At 56.5% G+C, this 17,216-nt stretch overlaps 1 protein-coding gene across 1 annotated transcript in view; it reads left to right on the forward strand.

Annotated features, from left to right (window-relative positions):
• The window catches only part of LOC122363746 (annulin-like), a 29,313-nt gene extending 18,486 nt beyond the window's left edge, over nt 1-10,827 (forward strand). Inside the window, exons 10-21 of the mRNA XM_043333352.1 lie at nt 87-168; nt 1,166-1,395; nt 3,967-4,141; nt 4,960-5,098; nt 5,600-5,718; nt 6,303-6,468; nt 6,816-6,895; nt 7,109-7,253; nt 7,646-7,791; nt 8,116-8,276; nt 8,469-8,608; nt 8,981-10,827. Coding sequence (XP_043189287.1) covers nt 87-168; nt 1,166-1,395; nt 3,967-4,141; nt 4,960-5,098; nt 5,600-5,718; nt 6,303-6,468; nt 6,816-6,895; nt 7,109-7,253; nt 7,646-7,791; nt 8,116-8,276; nt 8,469-8,608; nt 8,981-9,179 — 1,782 coding nt within the window. The 3' untranslated portion in view covers nt 9,180-10,827. The remainder of the gene's footprint in view (nt 1-86; nt 169-1,165; nt 1,396-3,966; nt 4,142-4,959; nt 5,099-5,599; nt 5,719-6,302; nt 6,469-6,815; nt 6,896-7,108; nt 7,254-7,645; nt 7,792-8,115; nt 8,277-8,468; nt 8,609-8,980) is intronic.
• Nucleotides 10,828-17,216: the final 6,389 nt, after the last annotated feature.

Raw genomic sequence — 17,216 nt, forward strand, 5'->3', positions numbered from 1 at the left:
GAATGACAAAAGTTCGGGAGACACACTTTGGGTGCTGGAAATTCTCCGGTGACACAGAACAGCTTTTTTTGACCTCTGGTCTGGAGGTGGACACGAGGACGGGCGACCACTCGCTGAACTACAGCCACCCCACACTCGTCTACATGCTGTTCAACCCGTGGTGTTCAGGTGAGGCCGGCGAGCAGTGTTCACAGCGGAGCCGCGCGGCGATTGGCTGAGGGACGCTGAGACGTCACTGTATGGTTATATAGACCTCCGAATGGGACGGAGAGACTAAACAGAGCTATCCTTGAGAGGTAGGTAGTCTCTTGGACCTCCAAATGGCGGAGAGCGATGGAGAAACTCGTATTGAGAAGTTATTTGGACAGCCTTGATCGTGGCATGTGTCTCCGTAAATGTTTCAACCACATACATCCGGTATGGGGGACCTAACATACAAAGTCTTTGAGCCTTACGAAACATGTTGCAGTATTTTCGCTGTGCCGTATATTTACTTTAACGCCGGCAAGGCTTGTGCATTCTGTGCAATGGTTACGGAGTAAATACGGCTGACCCTGGACCTTCATTGGAACGCTCGAGTGTCATGGTCCAGCGAATATTTACACAATGCATACTCAGCGTGTCAGTGTATACTTATCGGACTTGGCACCAGAAATTGCACTGTACTGCGTGTCTCAGTACCATGCACTGTACCCCATTCTGTACTCAGAAGACGCCGTGTTCCTGTGTACTGTATACTTCAGTGCTCCGTCCTGTGTACCCAGAGGTTGCTGTGTACCTGTGTACTGTGTACCTCAGTGCCCCGTCCTGTACCCCGCCCTGTGTACAGAGGACGCCGTGTACCTGTGTACTGTGTACCTCAGTGCCCCGTCCTGTGTCCCAGAGGACGCCGTGTACCTGTGTACCTCAGTACCCCGTCCTGTGTACAGAGGACGCCGTGTACCTGTGTACCTCAGTGCCCCGTCCTGTACCCAGAGGTCGCCGTGTACCTGTGTACTGTGTACCTCAGTACCCCGTCCTGTACCCCGCCCTGTGTACAGAGGACGCCGTGTACCTGTGTACTGTGTACCTCAGTACCCCGTCCTGTACCCAGAGGGCGCTGTGTACCTGTGTAGTACTGTGTTCCTCAGTACCCCGTCCTGTACCTCGTCCTCTGTACCTGCAGAGGACGCCGTGTACCTGCCGGAGCCGGCCGAGCGCCGCGAGTACGTCGAGTCGGACGCGGGCCTGCTGTACCGCGGCAGCCACAGCCGGCCGCGGCCCTGTCCCTGGAGCTACGGCCAGTACGAGGCGGACGTGCTCGACTGCAGCCTGGCCGTAGTCGGGCGCGCCATCTGCAACCGACTGGCCGACCGCGCCGACCCCGTGCTCGTGGTGCGAGCCGTCTCAGCCATGGTGAGACGTCACCCCCACCCGACCCGTGCTGGTGGTGCGAGCCGTCTCAGCAATGGTGAGGCCCTGGGTGGGGGGGGGGGCTAAAATTTGGAAAACTGCTCCCTGCCCTTTGGTGGTGGACTGCCTGTGAGGGACGATAAGGCGTGATGTGAAAACTGTACATGAAAACTGTAGATTGCGTCGTCAGTCTCGAACTGACAAGGTAGCACGGCTAGGGATCGAATCATCGCCCGAGGCAGTAGAGCTCCTGTATCAATTATTGAATCGCCGTGCAGGAAGTCGCTGACAAACAGTTCGAATTGCAGGATGCGTTGATTGAGCATTGCAGTGACACCAAGCAATGGTCCATCCGAGCTGTCACGGCTGTCCACAGCAAGATATAAACATCTCCAACTGTTAGTGACAGATAACCGACTATGACAGGCTGACAGACTGGATGGCAGACGGTAGTGACAGACTGCACGAACGCCGGCACGGTACATGGTTTTAGATGGTGGATTGTCTTCTCCTTTTGGATGTATTCCCACATTTGCTGTTTGCGAATCACTGGTCTCCAGTGATTAACACACAGTTCAAACACAAAAAGTATAAACAGTTAATGTGTCGCCAACTGGGAGACGTTGCATCTCCCCTCCTTCACGCTGCTGCCTATTTACCCGGTCAGTGAGCTGGTGTCACCACAATACTCAATGCTGCCCTCTCTGCACATCTCTGTACCCAAACAGGGGCCATGTTCGGTGCTACTGCCGGCGCTGCGGTGTTTATCCTTCTGGGGACCGTCCTCCTCTGGACATCTGTGTACCCAAACACGGGCCATGTTTGGAGCCACCGGTGTCGCTGTGCAGTGTTTATCCTTCTGGGGACCGTCCCTTCTGTACATCTGTGTACAGAGACCATACCCAAACAGGGGCCATGTTCTGTGGCGGTTCACTGCTGACGCTGCAGTGTTGATCCATCTGGGGACCGTCTGTCGTCTATTGGAATGTGCCCATGTCCGGCTCCCAGCGATACATGCACGGACAATAAACACTACATGAAGGGGTGGGGAGGGGTAGGCGGGCGGCTGTTCAGCAGAATCTGTCACCAGCACCTGCCCGGCCTCGGGGTGGGCGGGGTCAGCAGTCGTCACTGGTAGCTCTACCCCTGGTCCCCTGGGTCAGCGGGCGGCTGGTCAACAAAGATCAGCGGCAGCTGCCCCGGCCCCTGTTTAACTCTGCCCTATATCTCTGGTTAGCTCTGCCGTGAGCCCCCGGCAGTTACGAGCACGACTCTGGGCGGCGCTGTAACTCAGCTGTCTTGGTAGAGCAAGTGGCGCGTAGGTGTAGGTCTGATGGAGCTCTCAACTCAGTGCCAGCCTATTCTGAGCCGCTTATGTTCAACGGTTCGCTCATTAAAATAACCTTCCAGTTTCAGCCTTAGTTGGTATTTGTAGACAGTATGTGACCTTTGATGATGTATTGTACCTCGATGTGACAGGTGCACCGCTGTGATATGGACGACGTCCTGTGAGTGTCCCGGTACCTCCTACACAGGTGAACCACTGCGACGAGGACAGCGTGCTGTGACGTGCCTGTCCCGGTGTCCCTCTCTGTGACGTGTCTGTACCGGTGTCCCTCTGTGACGTGTCCCGGTGTCCCTCTCTGTGACGTGTCCCGGTGTCCTTCTCTGTGACGTGTCCCGGTGTCCCTCTCTGTGACGTGTCCCAGTGCCCCTCTCTGTGACGTGTCCCAGTGTCCCTCTCTGTGACGTGTCCCGGTGTCCCTCTCTGTGACGTGTCCCAGTGCCCCTCTCTGTGACGTGTCCCGGTGTCCCTCTCTGTGACGTGTCCCGGTGTCCCTCTCTGTGACGTGTACCGGTGTCCCTCTCTGTGACGTGTCCCAGTGCCCCTCTCTGTGACGTGTCCCGGTGCCCCCCTCTGTGACGTGTCCCGGTGTCCCTCTCTGTGACGTGTACCGGTGTCCCTCTGTGACGTGTCTGTCCCGGTGTCCCTCTCTGTGACGTGTCCCGGTGTCCCTCTCTGTGACGTGTCCCGGTGTCCCTCTCTGTGACGTGTCCCAGTGCCCCTCTCTGTGACGTGTCCTGGTGTCCCTCTCTGTGACGTGTCCCGGTGTCCCTCTGTGACGTGTCCCGGTGTCCCTCTCTGTGACGTGTCCCGGTGTCCCTCTCTGTGACGTGTCCCGGTGTCCCTCTCTGTGACGTGTCCCAGTGCCCCTCTCTGTGACGTGTCCCGGTGTCCCTCTCTGTGACGTGTACCGGTGTCCCTCTGTGACGTGTCTGTCCCGGTGTCCCTCTCTGTGACGTGTCTGTCCCGGTGCCCCTCTCTGTGACGTGTCCCGATGTCCCTCTGTGACGTGTACCGGTGCCCCTCTGTGACGTGTACCGGTTTCCCTCTGTGACGGGTCTGTCCCGGTGTCCCTCTGTGACGTGTCCCGGTGTCCCTCTCTGTGACGTATACCGGTGTCCTTCTCTGTGACGTGTCCCGGTGTCCTTCTCTGTGACGAGGACGGTGTCCCTCTGTGACGTGTCCCGGTTTCCCTCTCTGTGACGTGTCCCGGCGTGCCTCTCCCTCAGGTGAACCACTGTGACGAGGACGGCGTGCTGGTGGGCAACTGGAGCGGCGAGTACGCCGGCGGCACGGCGCCCACCCGGTGGCAGGGCTCCGTGCAGATTCTGCAGCAGTACCACCGCACCGGACGGCCCGTCAAGTTCGGACAGTGCTGGGTGTTCGCCGGGGTCTCCACCACCGGTGAGAAAGAGAGTACTCTCACTCTGAGAAAGAGAGCACTACATGTGAGAGAATGGCTCTGGGGAGAGTGAGCGCGGCACAGTATTGAGTCCGACGACAGGAGTGGCCGCGGCCTGACGTTGGTACGAGCTGGTTCATACTTGACTGTATTTGCGTTACCTTCTCGTACTTTTGAGGATCGTTTTAAAATGCAAATGATCTCGGCTCAAAACCCTTTAAAGAAGAACGCAGAGATTTGTTTCATTATTTCATTGACAGCTCTGCGCCTAACAAAGAACTTAAAAACCTTACTTCTTTTTTTAGGAATAATTAAAGAGTTATCCAACTACGCTTCTCCAATTGCAGCGTAATCTGTCTGTTTGTTTCGGCCTGTTTACGTCGTAAGCGTCTCCTAGTGCGTTGCACAGTTGCTCCTTAGTCTAATGCTAAGTGGTCGCCACTGAGCTGCCACCGTGCGTCGGAACGGCCGTCCTCTGGGCAGCCCTTTGTTCCTGGCTGGCCGGGTGTCCAATATTCCCCGGACTCGGCAGCGAAATGCCGGGCGGCGCTGTCAGGTTCCCTCAGACAGTGACGTGTCCTGGCCTGCCGCGATAACTTATGAGCTAAACACTGCGGAAAAACAGCACTGAGACTGCTCGGGTAACTGGTTGCATTGGCTGGTAAACAAGGGATTTCTCATTGCAACGGCAGGCTAGTCAGGCGTTGCATGTTTTTCTTAAATAGTCTTGTTTTATTTAAGAAGATGGTGTAAATAATCGCGGAAGTGCCGGAGGCCTTTTACAGTGTGTGTGTGTGTGACCCATTCTCTTTGGCGGCAGTGTGCCGGGCGCTGGGCATCCCGTGCCGGCCGGTGACCAACTACTCGTCGGCTCACGACACCCACGGCAGCCTCACTATCGACGTGTTCTACGACAGCGAGGGCGAGCCCATCGAGCGGCTCAACAGGGACTCCACTTGGTGAGATCGCAGGGACGGTGGATAGCTCACAGGGGGGACGGCCGTGAGCTCGGTGTACTCCCAGGGACGGGCCGACTTACAACTGGTGGGCCGCCCCCACGGGGGCAGAGGGTACCGAGTCTGACAGTACCGCGCCCACCCAGCCTCTTTCGCCACCCCACGTCTCCTGGACAGACGCAATACCGAGGACGCCATTGAGCAACAGCGCAGACATAGCAATTCCTTACCAAAGGCGGATTGCACTTGGATATTCGCCCACATTTTCGCTTTCGCTTTAGACGGCGAGAAATATGTTTGGTCGAACTCATTTAAGTAGGATGTTCAAGATGTATACGTATCTCACGCGTGAAAGATCAAGGTTTATACCAATGCTATTCTCTAAACGTTTACTAACTAGTTCGTTGTTCATTTACCTCCCGCGTGTAATTCCCCTAGCCTCGGTAATTAGACTGTGATGATTAATTAACCCAGTCACCTTTCACCTTTGCCGTTGACGGGCAGGAATTTCCACGTGTGGAACGAGGCGTGGATGCTGCGGCCGGATCTGGAGAGCACCGCCAGTCGGTCCAGCTACGGCGGCTGGCAGGCGTTCGACGCCACGCCGCAGGAGGTCAGCGAAGGTCAGTGACCCGCCGTGAAACCCAGCTCCATTTCAGGCGGTTCTGTGTGATATTGTTAGTCGGAGAGCCCATCGCGGGTCACCGTCACAGGCCGACATCGATCTGCCGATGAATTCGATATACTCGTATGGATGATCGATTCATCGAAATCAATGCCTAGATTTATTTGATGTTGCGATGAATTGGAATTGATGTTGCTGGGACCCCCGGTGCTCTCATACCTATTCAATAGCGTGAGCAGTGAGCACATACTTCAGTCGGCATTGGGCGTAGATAGAATAGAAAGATAAAATGAATTTATTTCATTTATCAAGACACGTACAAAATAATTATAGCCAATGGGTGCAAAAGCATTTTTGCTTTAGTCACAGTACCTCTCGGCTCTTAATGCTATCGCCCGAGTCTATGCTATCGGCTTATGCTATCTATAATGCTATCGGCGTAGTCCTGCGTTGCTGTTGCTTTGCTTTGTTGTTAAGAAATCAAACCGATATTGTTCCTTATCCCTGCCTCCCCCTCCCTCAATTCTTGTTATGACCCGCGTGTCGGCACTCCGCCCCACCGTGCGCCCCGTTCCGCCGCAGGCCGGTACGCCTGCGGCCCGTGCGCGCTGCAGGCGGTCCGGAACGGCGAGGTGAAGCGCGCCTTCGACGTGGGCTTTGTGTTCGCCGAGGTGAACGCGGACCGGGTGTTCTGGAAGTACTCGGGTCCGCGGCAGCCGCTCAAACTGCTTCTCACCGAGCGCGCAGAGTGAGTGGAGCTCGCCGCCGCCGGCTCTGGGGCACGGACGGCGATTGGGTAATCAATCAGACCGCCGGCATGCCCAGGGAGATGTGTGGAGACGTGGAGGGGCTTCGCTGACTGGATGGTCGCTAGTTTGTTGATTGTTCAATATGTAGGGCGACTAGTTAGTGAGTCGATCCATCTCTCGAGTCTTTGCTGTTGACCGATTGGCTGCTAATTATCGCATGTCTTGCGGTAGATGCCCCTGTGAATTTGACCCTGTGCCCTCTTGGGATTCGGTTACCAATTAATGTTTTTGGATAAACTAGAAGGTAAGACGTGACGCGTGGTGTGACCACTGCCTTCGTTCCCAGCGTCGGCAAGGCGGTGGTCACCAAAGCTCTGGGCGAATGGACTCACGAGGATCTGACGAGCAAATACAAACACGATGAAGGTAATCATTAATACTGCTGATACAGCACGCTCAAGTATCTCTTATTGACCATTGAAAGCTCAGCCTTTCAATTATTATCCAAATATGCTCTTTTTTTGCATGGCGATTATGTTTGAGGGATAATTAAAAGAATCTGTTACTCGCCGTACACCGTCTACAATACCGCTATTAATCAAATCCTGTCCATTGACCGTTCTCCCCCGCCCCCTACAGAGACAGACGTTGAGCGCCGGACGATGCTGAACGCGCTCCGCGAGACGGGACACGTCTTCAGCAGGTTCTACCTCAACGAGGAGCTCGAGGACATCCACTGCGACTTCGCCCTCAACGACGACATCGTCATCGGACAGACGTTCCAGTGAGTGACCGAGGCGCGCGGGTCCGAGCGGTGGGGAGGGCGGCGGGACGGTGGGCATCGGGGCTGTGTCGCTTGCCGGTGCATAGCTTAATAGAAAAATTATCTGCCATCCAGTTAATTATAAAGAGGACGACCCCGTTTAATGTGTCCTTACAACGTCTAATGAGCCAGTTCTGTGCTTTATTCCGTTATCGTATTTCTCGTGTGACCTTATCAGCTGCAATTAATCCGATGGGGCCGACCTGTGTCCCGGGAAGTGACCCGAACTCGTCTGCCCTCGGGGTGCTGCGATAGACAGCCGATCCCGGGCGGAGTGTCTCCATCGCTCCGTACCGCTGCCCAGACGTGGGCGTCTGTCTGACAGTGACGCTCCCCCCCCCCCCCGCCCCCAGTGTGACCCTGCGGGTGGAGAACCGTAGCGAGGACCGGCCGTACACGGTGTCGGCTCACCTCCGAGTCGATACACAGCTCTACACCGGCCGGGCCGGCCAGTTCGTCAAAAAGAACAACTACCGATTCCAGGTGGAGCCCGGAAACGGTGAGCGGCGCCGGTGGTGCATACCGATATTTTACGCCACATTTGGTTGTACATTGTTAAATGGTTGAGGTTCTAACCAAATTATCGCCTTTTTTCCACAATACATGCCGGCCAATTTTTGTAGCTTCTTGTCATAATTATCCGCTCAACATGGCGATAAGATGAGAGTCTGTTCTCCAGTACTAGTTACTTCTACTCCGTGTATCACGTCATCGTCTCTCCCCGCTCCGGACCCGTCTCTCTGTCTGACCCCCACCCCTCTCCCCGCCCTAACAGAGGAGGATACCTCGATGTCTGTCTGACTTCTCTCCCCGCCTCTGGCAGAGGAGGAGATCTCGATGCCGGTCTCGTACGACGAGTACTACGACCAGCTGGTGGACCAGAGCGCCTTCCGCATCGCGGCCATCGTCAGCGTCCTCGACACCGACTACGAGTACTTCGCCAGCGACGACTTCAGGGTCCGCAAACCCGACATCCGGATAGAGGTGGGCAAAGGGTTGGGGACTCTCGCTTAGAGGTGGGCAAAGAACTGGAAGAATGGGTGACCATATAACGCGACATTCACTGTGGCAAAGCTACCTGCTTTCTGCGGGTACATTATGTTGGGATCTTAACGTATCAGTGATATATTTGTTTGTGTGTTTGTTTTTATGTGACACCTGACCTTCCTTTCTCAGCTGGACGGGCACCCGTCAGTGGGCGCCGAGCTGCGAGTGATAGCCGAGTTCAACAACCCCCTGCCCACCCGGCTGACCCGCGGACGGTTCCTCCTGGAGGGAGGCGGCCTCACCGAGCCCGTCAAAATCAAAGTCAACAAGTACGTTATGCATGCGGTCACCGCCGCCGGGTGGGAGATATTGTGCACACGTTCATTACTTATTTGTGTTAACGTGTGATGATTTTGCATGTTAGTATTTGTCACGACTTTTTTTTAATTTGCCACGCATATAATGGTGGTGTATTGTTATTTCAGACTCATTGTCCGTATTAATCTACTACTTATGAGCGATAAGGTGTGCAATTACCTCTGACTAAGTCCACTCTATGATCTCTAACGGCTCCCCTGACGCTGTAAACCTACGCTCAGAACTCACTGGTCTTTGCGAGTGACAGTGTTTCTCTGGCTCCTGTGTGTCTGTGTATGTTTGTGTTTCCTCTATGACCCCTGTATCTGTCTGTGCGCCCCCAGGACTGTCGGTCCGTACGAGCCGGTACGGGCGGTGGCCACCATCGTGCCCTGGTCGGCCGGCGAGCACCTGCTGGCCGCCAAATTCTACTCCAAACAGCTGAACGACGTGGACGGCTTCCTGCGGATCCTGGTGAAGCCGCGACTGGAGAACACGGGCAGCATCCTGGAGGACGGATCCACAGAATTGGGACGCATGTAGGACAGGATCCGCACAGCTGGGACGGATCCATTGGGCTGGGGCGCATGTAGGGATACTGACGGTACTCGGGATGATTCGCCGAAGCAAGCGCATCTTGTGAAGAGCAGTAAAAATTGGTCCGTTTTAGTGCAGACTGCTGGAAACGCGCACAGCCGGTTTGGTGGAGCCAGTACAGGAAATTTGGTGGGAGACCAATTTACGATTCGGTAAAATTTTGCGTCTTGGCTGCTGATTTTGGCAAAGAGAGCAAAGCTTAAGTTTGATTTAATATCAACACTGATCATGTTAAGTTTTACGAACTCAAACTACCCATTGAAGTTTATATGCTTTCAGAGCATGGGTGCGTTATTTGTATCCGTCAAGCGTCTGTGGACGAGTCGCTTCCGATAAAGTCGTGATGTGCCCTGGTGTATCGTTTCTCTGCAGGACTAGGCTACATTTTCATTGGGTAAGGCATCTCCGAGAAGTCGGTTATTGATTTCCTGGCGTCTGACAGACGGCCTGGCGGCATCAAAAGCGAGCCTTTAATAGCTGCAGAGCGAGCGCCGTATCGCAACGTACCGATACGAATTATGTTGTTCGACTGTTCCATCTCCGACAGGTGAAATGTTGTCACCTTAGGCCACTGTTCACTGTTCAGTGTTCTATGTTACTGTATCATAAGTTAGACTATGACTCGGTCCCTGTCCTTTAGTGACACAGCCGCAGCGTAATAGCCAGACGATGGATTAATACCGCGGCCTCCATTTACCCCGGGGCTTCTCTGATGCCCGCCGTGCCGCCGGCGGCGCTCAATCAAAGCTCCCGGTTTGTGGAACAGCGACCAGGTGCGGTTCCGGAACCACGGCCGGCCAGGCGTGGTTCTCTCGACAGGCTGATTAGCCGGTTCCATGAATTTGTGGTTATTGGACGTGATAAACACGAGCCTACCTTGAACTGCGGCTGACGCGTGTCGCCGGTGTGCGTTAAATGTTCTGTGCTCCGGTGCAGTTCCGCAGGCTAACGACACACGACTGCGTCGTGTGTCGTTACTGTGCACAGAGTGGAATTTTGATCCTGTGGGGTGCAGGCCACCACATCAGTATGGCATAGAGGTCGGTTACAGCGAGGCTGGGAAATATCTCAGGGGGCTCCATCTCTGTCTGTAGTCGCCTGGCCAGCCTGACCGACGATAGCGAATCAGTCAAACGCCAGTGACTGTGTGTGAGTTGAGCTTTCCCTGCCAGTGGTGTTCAGATGAGGCTATAGTCTTGGATAAGTTAAAGGAGAGCGGCATTTGTGACGCCTGATCTGTGGAGTTTCGCTTTGTAACAGCCTTCGTCGTTTTAATAAGGTCTGCCTAAGTCACAGCTGAGAATGGAGAGTTTACTCGCGGGGTTCTTTGCCGCATGGAAGTTCCAATGAACTTCCACTCGTGTGTGATTGTACCGTCTTTGTGTTTCCATGAAGTGTTGTGTCTGAAACGTTAGACATTGTCTGGGAACTTGAAACGAGTAATTGTTTTGTACTCTTTTCTAAGCTAGCCATAGGCTGTCTCGTTCAACAGCCTTTGCACTAACCAACCTAACCAAAGTTGTCTGTGATTATTGCTTGCTTCTGGCCAGTGTAAATATATCGATGTCAATAAACTACGCACGTCAATACTGAATCGGAAGCCTTAGATCATTGGTGTGGCCCTGGCCAATATGTATATCAAATATATTGCCTCTTACTGCCGATGACGGGAGCAGAGGGGAGGGGTGGGAAGGCGGCTCGGATGATGAAAGCAATACCATTAACAGGGCAAGTGATATTAAAAGGCACTGCTGCACCGAGTGCAACTTCATCGGTCTTCTGAGATTGAAGGAATCGTCTTTCTGCTTTTAATCTAAGCTTAATTGAAGTTTATGTTCGGGTCTTGAAGGTTCGTATTCGCCAGCTCAAAGTGGTTTGCCTCTGCTCATTAAATGTTTCCAATAACACAAGCAATTAGCAACTACTAGTATAGCAGTTAAAACGACGATTATAATGCTAATAAACTCCTGCTATTCACCAGTTACTTTGAGCTATTCGCTGGGATAAGTTCAAAGAGAACCATTCCGATACGTCCAGATTTTGAGCACACGCTTGGGAACGGGACTGGGTGTGCCGTGCAGCTCTGTAACGCTCTGATATTGGTCGCCCTCGCGGGGATCACGAGATCGTGTCCCAGGGGGATCCTCTGCACTCTCTGTCCCTCTCCCGGGAGAGCCGGCCGATGAGCGGCTGTCCGAGCGGTGTGTGCTCAGCTGATCACCCAGTCCAGTCACGTGGCACATCCAACAGGTCACGTTCCAACGGCATGGGAGGCCGGTGTGCCCCAGGAGCATTCAATAAGGCACGATTTATCGCATGCGTCCTGCGAGCGGATACTTTAAGGCGGGATGCCGACGACGAAAAACAGGCTGAAGTAACACTGGATGGCTCCGGACAAAGGTCTGAGTGGGTATTATTAGGGCCGTGTCAGTTGCACCGGAATGGTATTACGCACTGCCAGCAGCTGCACACACGCGATCGGACGCGGCCGTAGGTGCCGCTCAGCGCTGAGCGCGCTCCAATAAGTGCCGCCGGGTGTGGCGCTGTTCCAGTTCTGGGAGCAGACATCGGACAGACGGGAGCACGGCCGGCACACCGGACAGAGGGGACAGACACCGGACAGAGGGACAGACACCAGACAGACGGGGACAGACACCGGACAGACGGGACAGACACCGGACAGACGGGGACAGACACCGGACAGACGAGGGATCCGGACAGACGGGGCAGACACCGGACAGAGGGGCACACGACCGATCCACCAGACAGGAGCGGGATGCGGACAGACGGGGCAGACACCGCACAGACAGGCACACGACCGATCCACCAGACAGGAGCGGGATGCGGACAGACGGGGCAGACACCGCACAGACAGGCACACGACCGATCCACCAGACAGGAGCGGGATGCGGACAGACGGGGCAGACACCGCACAGACAGGCACACGACCGATCCACCAGACAGGAGCGGGATGCGGACAGACGGGGCAGACACCGCACAGACAGGCACACGACCGATCCACCAGACAGGAGCGGGATGCGGCCGGACGGGGCAGACACCGGACAGAGGGGCACTCGACCGATCCACCAGACAGGAGCGGGACGCGGCCGGTGCACCGTCGTCCGGGGTCGATGTTCCTCCACCGACCCGGCTCCGTATCCCCGCCGGCTGGCGCGCTCACCGGCTGTTTGGTCAATACGCCAGGTACGCCGTCCCAGGAAGGGCAGTCCCACTCCACACCAAACAGTCACAGTCAGCGGCCTTCGACCTTCCGCAGCTGAGATTGCCGAGTGAACTGATCTGTCAGCGGCCTATTTACTCCCGTTGGACGGTTGAAAGCCGTGTAGAAACACGCCGATAGTTATTCCGAGTTGGTATGTATTGTTGACTCACTCGAACAACCGTAAGTCTGCACTGCGCAGCTTTGGATAGTGGAAGGCATTGACAATCGTACAAGCTCACCAACTTCGTCGAAGAATGTCTTGTATTGATAAGTTCGGTTATTATCAGTTCGTCGATGGAGCTGATCGACCCTAGCGTGAATGATGCGAGGAAGCTGAGCCATTTAATTACATATTTTAGTCACCGTTTACCGGGAGCCATCACATGTTGCAGAGAGGACAATGTCGCTCTCGAGCCGCTCTGCGCCGTCGAGGTCGGACGGGACGTCACCCTCCCAGTCGGGCCGGGCGACGGGATCGACCAGGTCGGAGAAGACGTCCTCGTCCTCGACTCTCCAGGTGCCCTCCTCGGCGGGTGACGACTCGTCTCTGCGGAGCAGCCCACGGGACAGAGCAGAGCAGCCTCTGCACGCGCGCCTGCTGGCCGCCGCGCAGCGCGCCCCTGCCGGTCGCGGGGACTCGGAGTCGCCCTCCCTCTCCACACCGCTGTCGCCCCGGCCGCCCACTGAGGTGAGCCCGCGGCCGGCGGCGGCTCCGGTGCCGCCGCTGCAGCTGCCGGCCGGCGGTGAGGGCTCGCGGCGCTCCACGCTGACCTCGTCGTGTCCGGTGTGGCCGCCCTCGTCTCGGCGGATCCGGCACGTGGACGAGGTGCTGTCGGAGACCTCCTCGCTGGCGCTGCTGCCCGTCAGTCCCGTGTCGGAGCTCTCCGACTGCTGGTCAGAGCACGCCGAGCTGTGGCCGCAGACGCCGCCACCGCCCCCGCCGCCTCCCCCGCCGCCGATGACGGGGGAGGGGAGGGACGGCGGGAGGCACCACCTGCACCAACTCTCCTCCAAACTGAGTCTGCTGGAGGCCTGCCGCCGGCCGGCCGAGATGTCACCAGAGTTCGCCGCAGTGTTCGCAGCCCTGGACGGCGCTGCTCAGAGGGACCCGGGGCCCGCCGAGCTCAGGGCTGAGTTCTGCGGTGACGCCGGCCGGCCGCAGCGGCCGCGACGGTCGGTGACGCTGCGGAGACCGGCGGCGCCTCACCGACCGCCCGATCCGGCCGCCGCCCGCTTCAGCGGACCCAAGGAGCGCCGCAAGAACGCCCTGCTGCGCCGCGTCAACGGCTCGTCGGCGTTCTTTGAGTACCGCGACCCGGAGCGTGGTCGGTCGGCGCCGGCGCGACACCGCTGCGCGGCGGGCGGCCGGGCCGAGCCCCGGCGACGGCCCCACACCGCCCTGGCCGTCATCGACAGCGACGAGTTCCAGGTGACGGGTCCGACGTTCAACGAGCTGGCGGACCGTCCGCTGGATCCGGCCGGCACTGTGTTCGACTGGTTCGAGCTCAGCGAGCGGCTGAAGACCTGCGAACTCTGGGTGGAGACCCGTACACATCGACTGTGAACCTACGAAATGGTACTTACCGTAAATGGTTCATAGTGCAGTGCACACAACGTAAGCGCCAGTTAGATACTTTTGTACAGGAAGCGCCCATATCAAACGCTATCGTTCGTGAGGCGGCGATATTGTCGATCATAGGTCTGCCAGCAAAATGGCATATCACGACAGTTTTTAATTAGCCGTGATGTGATACTGTATCACCTCGTCACTCGGCTGCTGCCGCGGCCGGGCGTGTCATGTGTCGAGGGGTGTGGCGGTCGGCCGAAGGGGGTGTGGCCTTTCAAAATGTGTTATCTCTGATACTGCTGATACTGCCGTGACCCACACGGAGCTGCACTATTGCTCGACTGAGACGCGACTGAGCTGTGTGTTGCTTGTATCGTCGCTCAGTCGGACCTATTCACACTAAACGCGCTGAGCGCCTGATGGGTAGGCAGCCCGCAGTACACGTTGAACGCCTGATGGGTAGGCAGCCCGCAGTACACGCTGAACGCCTGATGGGTAGGCAGCCCGCAGTACACGCTGAGCGCCTGATGGGTAGGCAGCCCGCAGTACACGCTGAACACCTGATGGGTAGGCAGCCCGCAGTACACGCTGAACGCCTGATGGATAGGCAGACCGCAGTACACGCGCTGAACGCCTGATGGGTAGGCAGCCCGCAATACACGCTGAGCGCCTGATGGGTAGGCAGCCCGCAGTACACGCGCTGAGCGCCTGATGGATAGGCAGCCCGCAGTACACGCTGAGCGCCTGATGGGTAGGCAGCCCGCAGTACACGCTGAACGCCTGATGGGTAGGCAGCCCGCAGTACACGCTGAGCGCCTGATGGGTAGGCAGCCCGCAGTACGCGCGCTGAACGCCTGATGGGTAGGCAGCCCGCAGTACACGCTGAGCGCCTGATGGGTAGGCAGCCCGCAGTACGCGCGCTGAACGCCTGATGGGTAGGCAGCCCGCAGTACACGCTGAGCGCCTGATGGGTAGGCAGCCCGCAGTACACGCTGAGCGCCTGATGGGTAGGCAGCCCGCAGTACACGCTGAGCGCCTGATGGGTAGGCAGCCCGCAGTACACGCTGAGCGCCTGATGGGTAGGCAGCCCGCAGTACACGCTGAGCGCCTGATGGGTAGGCAGCCCGCAGTACACGCTGAGCGCCTGATGGGTAGGCAGCCCGCAGTACATACACGCTGAACGCCTGATAGATAGGCAGCCTGCAGTACACGCTGAGCGCCTGATGGGTAGGCAACCCGCAAAGCTTCCCTGTCCTGCAGTGCGAGCCGGGCGGTTCGTGGTCTCGTCGTTGGTTGTGGCGCATGGTCCTACTTTTGGAGGTATAGCGAATTTTATTCTTTTTGGCTTGAAGGTGATGATGAGCGACGATGTTGCTAACAATTTATGAATGAAATAGCCCGGTGAAAACAGTTCTGCAGCATAGGCTTTTAGCTACCTAATGCCCAAGCTGTCAATGTTGTACCAGTCACCTAATGCCCGAGCTGTTAGTGTTGTAACAGTCGAGCGAGTATCAGTCGAAAACTTATTTCGCTGGAACAGCAGAATAACTGAAATTCAAAAAGTGAATTATTCATTTTACGGCGACGGTAGACGTTGGAGTGAGTGGGTTTAGGTCTCCGTCAGAGCTGAACCGTTGACATTCCCCTGTCTGCACAGACTCGGCTCTGTCGGTACGCCTGGGCCGGATGACGCCAGCCGTCACGGTTCGGTGACCAATATCCGGTGACCGGTGGCCGCGGTCGGTCGGAGCGCCGCCTCATCACCGCCCGGGCAATCAGCGCCGCCAAATCCCCGCGGCCGCGCCCCCGCCGCTGCCGCGTCTAATTACGATAAGACGCCAGCTCGGCCGACCTTCTCGTTCTCTGAGCGGGGCGGATCCCTGCCAGTAGACCGCGCCGCCGGTTAAATGGACGACATGTGTCGGTGGCACGGCCTTCCGCGGAGCCCGGATGCGGGCGCCGCCGGACGGACATTGGGACGCGGCGGATCAGGGAAACGGAGCGCCCATCTGCACCGGGGATTACCCGGCCAACGAGGAACCAAACCAGGCAGTCTGGTCGTGTCGGCGTGCTCCACCATTGTGTGCATTATGTAAGTCTTCCACGAGTATCATTACCGTAGGGCGTAGGACCGTATATCCCAGGAATGTCATTAGTCCATGTTTCACTTCGTAACATTCATGTTAGTTCAGTGTCTGCAGCCGCTATTTCACGCTTTGACAAGTAAAATGTAGACAGTTCATTGAACATTGTTTAAGTGAACCATTTCAGGAAGCATTTGCACGGCAGGACGCTAAGGTCCCAGGACTAATTTATGCGTGTCACGGACGGTTCTCGAAATATTATATAGGTACCTACTCGGCAGCTTCAATCATTCAAAGGAACTTACTGGTCCCGGCAGATTATTGGTACCTACTTATATTGCTTTCAGAGAGCGGTGTCCAAAGATCATTCAGAGATCTGCCAACTTTTGAAGCATTATTTCATCATGAACTGATAACTACTCGAGCTTTTACGACTCGCGACTAACGATTGCTTCATGCTTATGGCCAATGGCCATGGACCAGTGGTATAGATATACGGTTAATGTATGTATTTATGCATGGGACATGGACGTCGCGCTTCTTCGTGCCCAGCGGCCGATGCTCAAATCAATGTGCCGAAATATGACGCCGCCGGCCCGAGTCCCGGGAGCTGCGAGTCATATGCATGGCCCGGGGGGCCTCCAGTGCACTGGCTATGCATACCGGCCCATGTCACCCGGCCACGTCCCACGTCCCACGTCCCACGTCCCACGTCCCACGTCTTGAGTGACGAGAATTTACCCATTACGTCAGAGCGCAGCCGAACCATTCTGGATTGGCAGTCGGACTGCTTCCTGGTTACACCGTAATCTGCATTCCTGTCGCGCTCGGCGACGGCTGAAGGGCGGCACAGAGCCTGACTTTCGGCTCAGCGGCTGATACCGTTGCGAGGCTCGAGGACGGGAAGAGTCAGTTGAATTTGTCCACAGAGGCAGAGTATAAGACCAGTGGACCTGTGCAAACATTCATATGTGTACTAAGGTGCGTATCGTTCATAACGTTCAGTGTATCGACGGCAGTTGATGACAGTCGAGGCCGGTGGCCGAGATCGGTGGCCTGCGCCGCCGTCCTACCCCAACCCGACTGCGGTTGTCGCGGCCCACAAAGTT

Source organism: Amphibalanus amphitrite, unplaced genomic scaffold (genome assembly GCF_019059575.1).
Source record: "Amphibalanus amphitrite isolate SeventyFive unplaced genomic scaffold, NRLGWU_Aamphi_draft 000637F_arrow, whole genome shotgun sequence".
In the NCBI taxonomy this organism is placed as follows: Eukaryota; Metazoa; Arthropoda; class Thecostraca; order Balanomorpha; family Balanidae; genus Amphibalanus; species Amphibalanus amphitrite.